Source organism: Phaseolus vulgaris, chromosome 2, assembly GCF_000499845.2.
Source record: "Phaseolus vulgaris cultivar G19833 chromosome 2, P. vulgaris v2.0, whole genome shotgun sequence".
Classification (NCBI taxonomy): domain Eukaryota; kingdom Viridiplantae; phylum Streptophyta; class Magnoliopsida; order Fabales; family Fabaceae; genus Phaseolus; species Phaseolus vulgaris.
In genome coordinates, this window is record NC_023758.2 from 3,529,818 (window position 1) to 3,544,633 (window position 14,816).

A 14,816-nucleotide genomic window follows, 5' to 3' on the forward strand; every position below is an offset into this window, starting at 1 on the left:
AACAGTTATTGAATTATTCACTCTGCATCTTTTTTTAAACCTTGTTTAAGGTTCTTTAGGGAAACCAATTGATACTTTAATGCATATTTTCATTTTTTTTAAATGTGACACTTAAAAAACAGAGGAAAAAAAATATTAACAGTGGATAAAAATAGTTTAATTTTAAAAAAATAGAAACTAAATTTATAATTAAAACATTATAATGACTAATATTATATATTCACATAGTTATATATTTAGAAATAAACTTACACTTAAAACTAATAATTACACAGGAGTATTTCGATCGACAATCACTTAAATAAAATCTTTGTTAGCTAATTAGATACTAATTTATAAATTATTTATCAATAATAAAAACTAATTTAGAAATCAATAATATTTTTAGTCTCTAAAATAGTATATAATTTAGTCAATATAGCAAGTAATGATTTGTAGTTTCTAGAATTGGTTTCTATTTGATGATTTTCTAGTAGTGAATGACAATTAATAAATAAAAATATTATCCATTACAACTCATAATCAAATTAAATCAAACTAATATAAATAATTTGAAGTATTGTTTGTTTTGGATTTGAGAGATCTCTCGCGATTTTGTCATTAAAAAACGTTTTTAAAAATTAAAATAAGAAGATATATTTAAATTTTTAAGGGATATGAGACTATTAGACTTACCCGAACAAGTCTTTTACAAAAACAAGTTTCAACTTTTAGAAACTCGTTTCGTTTCGATTATCACATACACGTCATTGTTTCGACCTTCAAATTGAGATGATATCACTATGGTTAACCACTCCATTCGTGATATTGTCAATTTTATAGTTCAAAACCTCATTAGGTTAAAAAACGTTTCAAATGATTAAAAAAAATTATATTTAAATTATCCAAAAACCTCTATTATAAAACTATTTATGTGTTGTAACAAATCATAATTCATATTTTATAAAAATGTTTGGAAGCAACTAATATTTACCCATTGAAGGTGGAAACAATTGGTATCACAATAGAAATCAATATCTACACCTAACAAATGTCTCATACTTGGATTAGACAGAAGCAGTAGTTTTTGTTTTGCATGGTTAAACAAGAAAATGAATACAAAGAAGAAGAAGAAGAAGATGGAGTTTGGGAACAGCTGGATCATGCTAAGATTCAACAACCTTGTTCAATAAATTAATACACACTTTCTTTTCACCATTAGCCACACACATAAAACTCACATACTTTCATTCTACTTATATATACGAACACCGCGTTAAATTTCTCTCCTTTTTCATTCCTAATTCAATGTTTAGTCAACTCAATAATTAATAGTTTCGATGGATAAGTTTTAACCATAAAAGAGTTGTTTTTAAAGGATTCGCCAATCTTATTTTGGATCCACTTAATCTTTGCTTTATTAACATAATTTTAGGATAATTATCTCCTACAAAATCACCAACTTTTTTATACAAACAACATGTTCTTCCAAAATCTTCTTCATAACTCCCAAAATCTTCTTCATAACTCAATTAAAGGAAGGTTTGGTCCTGAGTTACCTCTAAAGTTATTTAGTTTGTTTTTTCTTTTCAATTCACTACAAGAAAATCATGAAATAGAAACCAATTTTTAGAGACCAAAATAATTAGTTATAATAGTAACTAAATTAGAGACCATTTTAGAAACTAAAAAAAATTGGTTTCTAAATTAATTTCTATTATTGTTAAATAATTTCTAAATTAGTATCTAATTAGCAACCAAGGTTTTAACTACCAATTATTTAGTTTCTAAATTTGGTCTATAAAATCTTGGTTGCTAATTATATACTAATTTCCAAACAAAAATTTAGTTTCTAAAATGGTCTCTAATTTAGTTACTATTGTAACTAATTATTTTGGTCTCTAAATATTAGTTTCTATTTCATGATTTTCTTGTAGTGGTTGGTGTCTTGATTCCCTGGTTTGCATGTTTTTAATTAAAAACAAGTGATTTGTTTTAGGTTGGTCAAATGTTTGTTTTGCTATTTGTTAGGAGTTGTTGTTTTTGTTGAGTTAAATGTTAGGTTGTTCAAGATGTATAGGGGTTAAACCACCCTTGAAGTGACTCATATATTTTTTTTCTTGTCGAAAAAAAAAAACGTTCAGTATAGTTTTACATTAAGTCGAGGTCAAGTGGTCAATGACAGTTTATATACTCGTTTTTCTTCCAATTCACGGAGATACCTTTTAAAGATAAAATCGTGACGAAACATAGATTTCCAAAACAGACAATATCTTATATTCGGTGATTGACTCGATACTATGTTTCCTACTTAATTCAGAACAACATATAACCTTAAAAAAAAATCTTGTACTTGTTTTCTGGTGATGTAAGCGTGAGCATCTTGTAAAAGGTGTGAAAGGAAGATTAATTATATAATCTAGTCAATTAGATGCTCTTTTAAAATTTTAAGTGACTGGAAAAAAAAGCTTTGGTTCCACCGACAATGGTTGCTTTACTATCAACAATAGTGTCAAATTTTAATTAACTTTAACCAAAGATTCTTAAACATTCCTTAATATTCTTCAAAATATTTTATAAACCTAAGGCCAAAAACAGAGCCCCACCCTAAGTAACATTGGTCCTACATGGAATCTCCAATATTCAATTCAAAGCAAGTTAAAATAGTTGTTATAATAATTTCACCCCATCGTCCCAACAATTTTAACTATTATTTTAAAAAATATTTTAGAATATTAACCAATTCATTTTATGATTTCTATGTTTGAAGAACTCACATTTCCAAGCTTAAGGTGAAATTGCATTTATTTATATATTATATACTATGAATTTGTTTTTTTTATAGTTATTATGAGATTTTTAACATATTTTGTATGTTCAATCAGTCTGATAACGGATGATACATGATAAATTTAAAATATTTTGATAGATTCTAAATGACCTTATATCATCTTAAAAAAGTGAATTTTAAAATTTAATTCAACTTTACAAATTTAGTTTATAAGGTAATGTTTGCATTCATTTATATATTAAGATTTGATCTAATCAATACAAAATCTTTTGACAAATTTCTACAACACCTTTATTTTTATATATTGTTCCAGTATGTCCAATAATCTTACATTATTTAAGAATTTAAGTTAAAAATAATTTAAATATACATTTTTTTCCTTTAAAATTTCTGAAACATCTTTTAATAATAAAATTGTGATAAAACTTAAAAAAAAAAAAAAACTCTTACCTCATATACCTCATATGCAATATTTACCCTAATAACTATTTTGAGCTTACTTAAAGTGGGAAGATGTATAATGGTGAGAATGAATTGGAGTGAGTGATTTTACATTGGGTAAAGATTTCCATTTTAATTTTGTAATGAATAGAGATGAAATTGAAATAAAAAAGATTATCCTGATAGAGTAGTGGAAGAAATACATAGAGCCTTGATTTGATTAAGAATAATGAAGAAAGAGGAGAAGAGAGGGAAACAGCTGCAATGCAACAGACATAGATTAAGAAAATGTTCAACATTTGACTATGAATTTATGAGAGTCATTAGTTGAAAGAAGACATAGTAAAACACATTATTTTACTTTTGACCAAATTTCATTGGGATCTTGTGGAGCCCCACTGCTGGAAATGCCGGTGTTCAACACACCAAATGGAAAACCTTCTATCTTTTCATCAATGCTCAATCTTCTTCCTCGTATCCCTAAACCCTAAATTCACTTCTCAAATAAATACTTTATGGGTCTTTATGAATAGTTCGATAACGATAGTGATCAATTACTTTTTGTTGATGAATTTGATATCATATTAAAGATTGAATTTTAAATTTAACTTAATCTTATAAAATCGAAATTTAAACTCATTTATATACTATCAAATATCATAATTTTCATAAAAATATCATGAGTTTAAGAATCTCAGTAAAATATCATGAGTTTCGAAATTTCCACAAAATAACTTGTCGTTTGAAATAACTTTCAACCTCATTCTTCACCATCTCTAACGATTCTCCTGACTTTTCTCTTCTACCGTAGACACACTGTTTTCTACCGTAGACACACTGTTTGCACAGACAGACACAATGGTCGTCGACAACAGTTCCAACCAGGAATCATAATTCAACCACACTAAGGAGAAGAAACACTAAAAAAACATTATCTTCTTCTTATTCAAATATTGTTTGTTACATCACATTTTTGTCCAAACTTGGATCACAAGTCATTATTACCTAACTCGACCACATATTTATCATTGTTTTATATATCATAAATAGTTATATTATCTCTCAGAAGATGATGTGCGCGTAAACGTATTATTATTAAAAAAATCACTATTTTTATTAAAATAATAAAATGAAAAATAAATAGAGACATATAAATATGAAAAATAAATATGAATATATATATATATATATTGAAAGGACATTAGAAATAGTAATTCTGTTGTCTCTTTCCATCACTGGCATGCAACTTTTTCTTACTGCGCGTTCAGGCCATTGCCATTGTGATCATAACATAACCATTCTTTTAATATCTTTCAACTTCATATATTTCTCGCAGGACACCTTGCTTGGTACGTATTTTCGTACTATATAAATATTTCTATTTTCATTATGTCTAATCATTTTTCACCCATTATCAAACTCTTAATGCAACCATCAATATCTACCCACAAACATATTCACTATTTTTATATTTTTTAAAAATAAACTTTAAATTTAACTAATATTTTAAAATTCATTTGTAAGTAAAGATTTTGATTCGCTTATATATTATAATTTGATTTTATCTCTAGTCGAACTAAGATTTTCAACGCACTCTCAAGGTCGAGACTGCTGTCAACCCGTGTGCGTGACTAGAAATTTATGGTGATTCGTCCTGGGTGACGCAATATGTTGAACTCAATTTTATAACACCGAATTGTAAAATGAAGTTTGGATTCACTTGTATACTATGAATTGACTTTATTTATACTCAATGTGAAATCTTTAATACACTCTTGATGTCAAGACTATCTCGTGAATGTGACTATAAATTTATGATGACACATCTTGATAACGGGTGACACAATGTGTTCAACAAACTCTCGTTAATATTTAGTTCTAAATGATTCTAATAATATATTTAAAAAATGAACTTTAAATCAAATTCAATCATATAAAAAATTTATAAAACAAATTTACACCCTTTTATATACGATGAATTAACCTTGTATCTCTAGTCGATGTTAAATCTCTAATATTTAGTCAAACTTCCTCTTTAACTTTTTATAATGTATTTTATGAGAATTGAAGATCCTATGCAGTGTATCTATTGTATACAAATTGATGATTTTGTTTTCTGGTTGACATATTAAGTCAAAAGACTTGAAGAAATTGACTTTCATATCTTTTTGGATGAAACAATGGCTTAAAAAAAGTATAGTGAAGAACAAAAAGAAGCCAAAAAGGTTAAGGTTTTAGTATTCTTCATGGAGTTATCACAAAGCATAAATCAGAAACATGCAATAATTAATGTATGATGCACTTCCAAGTTTCATAACTAAGAAATATTTGTGAACAATGTTAATTAATAGTCATTAGATAAATTAATCCAAAGATAAAAGGACTTGTTCAAATAAAAAATATATGATTTTTAATAAAAGAAATCTGAAATTTTAAATATATTTGTTGTTTTTCTTTTCTTACACTTTATATATCTCCTCCAGTAATAAAAAAATGCTTATAAGTATTTTTTTAAAGTTCATTGCCTTCCATAAAAATTTGGGAGGAGTTAAAGCTAAAAAAGCATTTAAAATAATTATATAATTTAATTTTAAAATAAAATAATTACAAATAATATGTATATGAAAAGTTATTATTATATAATTTTGGAATAGTAATTATAAAAAATTTCAAACAGAGTAATTTGTAAGATTATACCATTCATAATATAAATTTTATATTATACTATAATTATACAATTCTAAATACAAAATTTATATTATATTTCGAACACAATTAAAATATAAATTTGTATTTCAGTTATATGATTCAGAGCACAAATTTTACATTTTAAATTGTGTAATTGAAAATTTAAAAATCTAAATATTAACTTATAAATTATGTAATTTGAAAATTCTGAGAATTATATATTCTAGAATTTAGAACAAAAATTAAATGAGATAATTTTGGTATTTTAAGAAATATAGAGGTGTAGGAAAAAAATATGGAGGTGTTGAAAGAAGCTGTCTTACTCTTCAAGTTTGAATAGGCTCCAACATAAGGCAAGTTGAAAAGCTTAAATAATTTTAGGTTTTCAAAACGTTATAATCGAGGACAAATTGCTTTCTGCACCCAACAAATTTAGAAGTGCACCAAATCATTGGTGTGAAATGACCAAAATACCTTTCGTAATTTTCTAAAATCTCTTTTCTGAAATATGTTTTCAATTTTATCTTTTGATTGTTTTTTCAAAAATATATTTTTTATTTTTGGAATTGTTTATTCATAATGAATTTTTTATTTTTTAATTCTATTCTACATTTCATTCTTGAAACACAAAATAATTCATTTTTCAGAATTATTTTTTAATTTTGGATTTTCAGTTAAAGAATAAATAAATTTTTTGAAATTTTAAAATTTGTTTAAACACAAATTTAAAATCACCATCATGTTTAAGATTTAGTGTTTAGGATTTAGAGATAGAAGAAACTTAAAATTGTAATATTTTATTAAATGAAAGGGAAAGACATGTATAAATTGAGTTTGGTTGTAGTTGTTAGAAGTGTATTAGAGAAAAAAATATGTAAACCCTAAATATAATATTATAATATCTTAACACGTGATTAAATGGCATGAGTGACACTGAATTCAAAGAGTATATAATATGAACATCTGTGTTTTGTATGGTTTTGAAAACAGCTGGAAGTGATGGAACCATTCACTTCCATTTCCATGCTTTCAATGCAAACTTTTTATTTCTATTGCAAACATAGATTTGGATATGATAGATATAATACCACAACCTACGCGCACACACCGTCACTTCAATTCACCACCCATTCCCTTTTCTCTAATTTCGATTATTTCCGGACACCGGTCAGAAAAGAAAAAAAAAAAACAAAAGAAACTTTAAAGGTTACTCAGAATCAGACTTTTAGTTTAGGGTTTAATCATAGAGAAAATTTTAAAATGATGTATATAAGTGGTTACGAACCTCGTCTTATAAGTGTAGATATTTCATAGTATATAAGTGGTTGCAAACCTCGTTTTATAAGTCGGTTTTATAAAGTTTTAAGTTAAACTTAATGTTTCTTCTTAATATGGTATCAGAGTCTATCCTAATGAGAGTTTAATAAACTTATCAGGTCACCTGTTATCGGACCACTATAGAATCATCTATAATATACGAGTTGACGACGTGATGAAATATGTTAGAAATTATACATCAATTAAAAATAAAAACATTTAACAATATATAAGTAAGTGTAAACTCCACTTTAAAAACCGATTTTATAAGATTGAGTTAAACCTAAAATTAAAATTCAGTTCTTAATATTTAATTTTAACTTTCTTCCTATGTCAAATTATTTAATTTAATATTTTTTCCTTATTGAAGCTTCTTATTCTGATATCCATTGTTTATGACTTCAACGCGTGTTTGAATGAGGTACTGTTCTCTTCAACAAAACCACTCCCTGTCCTTGTCTTACTCTTTTATCCTTTTCTTTATCTTTCTAATAATTTTGGACCCACTTTTGTATTCAATTTTTCTTCATTATCCACCATGTTTTTCCCTTTTCTTATATTTTCTAATCAATATAAGCACAAACATGTCCAAGTCTTAAAAACGAGTTTTCACAGCTGTTATTCTTGTTGGGAGTGAATGATCTTCGAATACTAATTCACCAATTGACTAACTTGGCACTGAAATTTACTTTTACTTTTTAACATTCTTATTAAAATCTAACCATTAACTGTAACTCAATACTATAAAAACTATATTACGATAATTTGATACTGAATTATCTGATAAGTTTAATAAATTTTTATTAAAATTGTAATATTATGGATTGAGTTTGACTGGATGAATATGTCTTTTGATACTAATGTTTAAGGAGATTAATCTTGTATCAATGTAAATCAAAAGATACTAATAATTAGCTTTTACTATTGAAATAGATCAATATCAAAACTCTATATAAAAAGAATCGAAAATATTTATTAGTATATATTAGAGAATACAGAAGCAAAACATTCGATTAAAGATATATTTATTTTTTACTAAACTGAATGCTCGTGTCTAAAATTTTTAGTAACTAAGTGAACTTTTAAAGTTAACTTAACTCGAATTTATATATTATGATTTTTTTTTATTATCTATTATCAATATCCAATAATAATTATAGAAGAAGAAATTAAAGCATAAGCATGAGCACCCTACATGTGGGTTTGGTGGTAGGTAAATAAACACAGCACCAGGCACCGCCATTTACCAACAAGCTTGGCATAGAAGGTGTTCTTCTTTAATGATGAATAAAACAAAAACAAAATTAACACCACAATCACCATTTTTAAAAATAGTAAGAAGAAATTAAACACAAGATAGGGGAAAATGAAAGGAATTTGTTAATTAATGGCATAAACTAATCCAAGTGTTTGTTTGTGACATCACAGAGATTGAATAATGCATAGAAGAAGTAAGTAAGCAGTAAAGAACGTGGCACCATTGCTCTCTCACTGACAGCATGTTCCCCACTTACCTATGTAACTACCACGAACCTTACCTCTTCTCAATCTCACCTTATATAACATCACATCACACACATCTTCACTCTCAAACTTTCACCAATCAGATTGCACCAAACGCTTTACTACAAACAAGAAAAAAAAAACTCTGTTTTCATTCCATGGAACAAGAACCAACAAGCACCATGCAACAATGTGGAATAGCCCCAACAACGTCAAAAACGACAACATCGTATCATGGTGTTCGACAGCGAAAATGGGGCAAATGGGTGTCGGAGATTCGTGAGCCGGGGAAGAAAAGCAGAATATGGTTAGGGAGCTATGAGTCGCCGGAGATGGCGGCGGCAGCATATGACGTGGCGGCGTTGCACCTCAGAGGACGCGCCGCCAAACTCAATTTTCCTGAACTTGCGGAGACACTGCCACGTCCCGCCAGCTCCAAATCCGAGGATGTACAGATGGCAGCACAACAAGCTGCATTGAGGTTCACTAGGTCACCAACAATGTCACATAATCAAATATGTATGAGTGAAACAAGTAACAGTAACAGTAACAGTAGTGGTGTGGTTCCTCTGCAAGTGGGACTTTCAGCTACCCAAATTCAAGCTATAAATGAGTCTCCATTGGAGTCACCAAAGATGTGGATGATGCAAATGGCAGAGACACCTAGGTTTGGGTTTGGTGATGAGTACTCCATGATGATGGTGTCTTGTGATGGTGATGATGGTTATGGCATGGAGTTGAGTGGATGGGAAGAAATGCATCATGAATCCTTATGGGACTCTCCTGAATATATGTGATTGATCAATACGTAACTGTTAGTGATTGATATTTAATGTACCCTTGATTAGGGCATTCTATTTATTCATAAATGATTAAAGAATCATGTGGTTTTTAGTGAGATTGATTCAATGAAGCAATAGGATTATTTAATTTTGTCAATTGCATATTCTGTGTATATTCTTAATTATCCACTCGCTCATTCCTTCGTATATATTTGTCTGTGAATGTTCTTTTTATAGAAAGAGAGACAGATTTCAAAATCGTTTTTTATTTAGCATGATTTGTCAGGTAAAAAAATGAAAAACATAAGAAGTGACTTCTATATTCAATATATTACACACTGTATAAGTCACACTGAGGCCACATGAATAAAGTTAGATTTTGACCTTCAACTTTTCCCCCTCTATGAATCTAAATTCCTGAATAAATTGGTATCGTTGTCATTTTATTTATTTATTTATTTATTTACTATGTAATATAAGCAATTAAAGAATGAATTAATATAATAATAGGAGAAATCGTGTTCGTAAGCCGACCAAATCTATTACGACCTAGTGTGTATGACTTTTGTGTTAGGAATTTGCCATTTGACCGTCACAAGGGACATTTCTATTTTCCAAGTTCTAACCAACACCACTTTTGAAATTAAAGGTGGTTTTTTTTTCTTTGGAATAATTAATAAGATGAACTACCTGTGTATGACTAGAGTGTGCCACTTGCACGCATGACACACCTTTTATCAAATGTTTGCAAATAATAAAATAATTCATGCAGAATTGTATTTAATTTGTGAATGTTTTGGGCTGAATAAATGTATATTTTAATTAACTAATTTTTTCCCGAATTGATTACGATTCCACCACCAACAAATAAGTGTTTCTCTCAGGAAAAATCGATTTTGGAACAAGACAAGTTATTGTTAAAATCAAATTGTATTTAATTGTTTTAGAAAAAATATATATAATTTTTTACAACATTTTTAATTCCTTGAGGCTTTTAACATCTTGAGTAAGAGATTTGATGGAAACTAATTTCTCCCACCGAGGACGAATAACGTGCAAGTTTTCCCCTTAATTATGGAAATTTAGAAGCTAGTTAGGGATCATCTCCCAAAATTTCGGGACCGAGAGAAAAAAAGAGAGTAAAGAGTAAATGACTAATTATGCATAGAAATTTTCAAATAATATTTAAATACAAGGTTGGATTGAGATGCTTCAACGGTTTTGAACTAAATCAAGATTTAATATATAATTTACCAAAAACGCATATATGAAATAATTTACCGATTTTAAGATTATTAACAATTATTCTATAATCAAAATGTGATACACACATTTAACATTTAAGTTGCACAACATTGAAAATATATTAAATGGTTAAAGACATTATAATAGTTTCAATGAATTTGTAATTAATATATATTTAAATTTAATTATATGCCCATGAATACGCTCACCACAACAGTTTACCACATTCCTTCACAGAGCCTATTCTCAAACATATTCCTATGACAAAACAACTTACCATTCACAAACAGAATAAGAGGTACATCTACTCTGTCTTGCAACTATTAGATGAAGATCCTCCTTTCCAACGAGGCAAATCAAAGTACAACGTTAAAAAATTAATGAATTCAGCGAAGCACAATAAGGAGCTGCGGTTCGAATTAAATAAAATGCCGATGAAAAGAATGTTTCAATTTTCAAGAGCCAATTTGTTACACCAGCTAAAGCTCGGCTGCTTTTTTAGAAGCAACGCAAAATAAACAAAATAGCATTGCAGACCAATGTAGCCTACATTATTTGCCAAAGATACGGCACTTCCTGCAGAAACTAAACGTTTTCCGAAAATTATATATCCTGAACTATGAAAACACACTGAAAAATTGAATGAACGAAAATGTATAATCACTGTGCAGTGGATTCTTTCAGAAATGCAATAAGATCAGAACGTTCCTGGGGCTTCTTCAGACCAGGAAAAACCATCTTAGTCCCTGGAATATACTGCAGAGGAACCCAACACAACAAGGGGTGTCAGTGACACATAATATGGAGGGGGAAAATACTTTTCAATGTCATTGTGCAATATTACTTTACAGAACATATGCAACACGGTAGAAGATATTAAATCCCATATAATTTATAATTTATTCAGAGAAAGGGATCCAATATATAAATGAGGGTAGCATACATTATCAAGTTCACAATCCACACAATGCGTTGTACATATATCTCTAAATTTATATACAATTTAAAAAGAATAGATTAAAAGATATATTAAAGAAGAAAAATATCGCATTGTCAAATAATTAATAAAGAACATAGTACAATAGAAGATAGTAGCAATTTTGATTTTATTTTATATATACGAATCAAATATACAATTTTTTTGAAAATAAGAATTGAATTATAGAAATAATTTGTCTGAAACAACTATTAAAATGATATGATGTGTGAAAAATCATTGCACATTTATAAATATAGAAAGTTTGAATTAACATAATATAGTATGTAATTTTACATAAAAAATAAAATTGATACACTTGATTTTAAAATAGATATATTTAGAGAGGGAGAACATTAGTGAAGCATATCTCTGATATGGATGATCAGTAATTAATAGCCGTTCATATAGAAATAGTATATAGTTTTTGTTGTACCTTTTTGGGGTTAAGCAAATAATCGTATAGTGTCTTTTCTTCCCAAGTCACGGCCATGTTCTTGTTAGCTGAAGAGTAGGAATATCCGGGAGTAGTGCCTGATTGCCTTCCAAACAATCCATTCAGATTGGGACCTGAGATTGTCAGAAAGGAAAATATTAGAATAAATAACAACAGCATTCAAGAGTGAAGCAACAGAAAAATAGTTATATATCTGGTAATAGATTGTTGTCAGATGAGTGCCAAGGAAGCAATCTATAAAACAGTGACAACGATAAGATTGTTTGATAAGGAGAATTCACAAGTACTGAAACTAGAAAGCAATGAATGTATCAACAATTTGTCCCTCAAGTGATTTTCATTCTCCTTTTGTCTACAAGAGCATATCGGCTAGAGGTCCTAAGCTACTCGTTGAAATCAAATTTGGTCATAAAGCTACAGCATGAACAAGGGAAATCAAATATGAGTGGGAATTTTCCTAACCAGGCATGGAAAACATACTTGGACATGTGCAAAATTTTTAACATAGCCCGCAGCTCATCGAATAAATTTCTCGAACCAAAATACATGTTGCCTTGGCAAACAGTAAACAAAAAAATCAATCTTAAATGTCTCAATTCCTCGTTCTAATCGCCATTACATTCATAAATCGACAAGACCGTCTCATTTCAAACCAGGTTTCGATTGTGCTTCAAGAGAGTATAATTCTATTTGTCCAATCATGATCACACAAAAGAACAAGTAAAAAAAATAGGAGGCTCATCTTCAATTCCTAAGCTTCGGATATAGTTATTTCCCTCATATTTCTACAACAACGAGGACGAATATAGATTCATTCCATGTCAAAATCCACTAAATCCTTGAATTCAACAAGAATTAAATAATTACCTTAAACCAAACACGAAAAAATACTTTTCAATGGAGGATCCAATAGAATTACAAAACGTTCTTAGTTATCATCGACCTGAAAGTGCTACTCACCAACGAGCAGTCAAGTTTGAAGCACAGATTTCCTCTGCACGGTTTCCGCAACTAACGAACGCAATCAATCAATCAAATAGAAAATTTACACGCATGATTCACAAGAAACGAAGTATAGGTGCATCAAGAAGGCACAGCAACAATAACAAACCACTACACAAATCAAATAACAGGTGAAAAGAGATGAATCAACGAGAAAAATAAATCCACAGCGTGCTTCCTAGATCTACGCCTTATTACGCTGGCACTAAACGAAACAGAGCAAGATCGAAACAATAACGACAGGTAAAAGGAGAAATCAATGGCGCGTTTGAAAAAAAGGCATTAATGAGGAGAAACGATAAAAGAGAGTGCGGACCTTGCTTGTGACCGGCACCTTTCTCGACGGTGTGACACTGAGCGCACTTCGTCCTGAAGATTTTGTCGCCGGATTTGACATCGCCGGGAGGAGCTAGATCGAAGGACGCCATTCGCGGAGGAAGGCGAATAGGTTTGAGGAATCGAAGGGAAAAGTAGAAAGGAATGAACTATTGAGAAGACATGCAATGCGTAATGCATGTCTGTATTTATATATAAGAGGTTGAGGCGGCAGGGTGGCAAATTTGGAACGCGGTCGCCACGGGACTCTTTGGCCCAGCCCTAACTATTTTCGCTGACGTGGACCGTTTTCAACCGTCCGTTTTTATTTTTATTTGTCATCGGTAGCGTTAGCTTGAGGCTAAAGTCAAGTTTGGCATGTGATTTGCGTGGTGAAACTTACTAGCTTCAGTTTGTTTAAGTCGATTTATTGGTGGGAGTCTCAATAATTTATATAAAAGATATAAGAATATTTAGTGTATGAGTCGGGTCGAATAACAATTGAAACTCTGCTATCTGGTTAGATTCAATCTACATAATCAAATTAATTAATTTTTATAAAAACTTAATAAAATCAAATAATAACTAAATATTAAGTAATAATCTGAAATTTTAATTTAATATAAATTAAAAATAGTTACACATTTTAAGAAAAAAAATACATCATCATATAAATATCAAAATTTTACATGAGTATATACCATCCAAACTTAAAATTTACAAATTATAATTTACAAAAATAAGAGAAAAGATTGAGGTAGATCGATCCATTGAAAAAAGTTCCAACCTATTTAACATTAAAAAATAATTAGAATAAGAATTGATTGATAATTTTACTTTGTTTCTTGAGAAATTTGTTCACAATTGCCATAAAGTGGAAAAGATAGACAGTGACATACAGGGTTTGTTTTTTTATTAAGACAATAAATTTAATGTTGTAATAGCATCTTGTTGTCAAAGATACATAAAAATGCGAAGAGATAGCATTTTATTATATTAATAAAATATTTATATATATATTTGTAAAAATGATATTAAAATAGATGTAAAAATAGTTTTTAAATAGAAAAAATATTTATTTATTTTGAAATGAAAAAATATATATTTAACTACTTATTTTATTAAATAAATAAAATATTTTTTGTAAGAATGATATCATAAAACATTAAAACAATAAAACTTTTATATATATAATGTTGTAACAATGACATTTAAAAATATGAGTTAGTTATTTTTAAATAAGTAGAGAAATGTTATTCAATTATTTTTTATTTATTAAAAAGTAAAATTATCTCATTAGAACAATGCAAAAAACAAGTG

The 14,816-nt window shown here is 28.8% G+C and overlaps 2 protein-coding genes across 2 annotated transcripts; one reads left to right on the forward strand and one right to left on the reverse strand.

The window, feature by feature from the left end:
- The first annotated feature begins 8,804 nt into the window (after positions 1-8,804).
- Positions 8,805-9,617, forward strand: LOC137810285 (ethylene-responsive transcription factor ERF021-like). Its single transcript, XM_068611467.1, has one exon. The coding sequence runs from the start codon at positions 8,878-8,880 to the stop codon at positions 9,514-9,516; it is 639 nt and encodes a 212-aa protein (XP_068467568.1). The 5' UTR covers positions 8,805-8,877; the 3' UTR covers positions 9,517-9,617.
- A 1,548-nt stretch (positions 9,618-11,165) lies between these two features.
- On the reverse strand, positions 11,166-13,754 carry LOC137810288 (cytochrome c-like). Its single transcript, XM_068611471.1, has 3 exons — positions 13,498-13,754; positions 12,159-12,292; positions 11,166-11,502 (listed from the first exon to the last, which is right to left on the reverse strand). The coding sequence occupies exons 1-3, from the start codon at positions 13,607-13,609 to the stop codon at positions 11,407-11,409; spliced, it is 342 nt and encodes a 113-aa protein (XP_068467572.1). The 5' UTR covers positions 13,610-13,754; the 3' UTR covers positions 11,166-11,406.
- Between the last annotated feature and the right edge of the window lie 1,062 nt (positions 13,755-14,816).

Coding starts and splice junctions, on each gene's coding strand:
- LOC137810288 (XM_068611471.1), bottom strand. CDS start 13,609: ATGGCGTCCTTCGATCTAGCTCCTCCCGGCGATGTCAAATCCGGCGAC. Junction 12,293..13,497: donor AGGTGCCGGTCACAAGCAAG/GTCCGCACTCTC, acceptor TGACAATCTCAG/GTCCCAATCTGAATGGATTG. Junction 11,503..12,158: donor ATTTGCTTAACCCCAAAAAG/GTACAACAAAAA, acceptor GTTCCTCTGCAG/TATATTCCAGGGACTAAGAT.
- LOC137810285 (XM_068611467.1), top strand. CDS start 8,878: ATGGAACAAGAACCAACAAGCACCATGCAACAATGTGGAATAGCCCCA.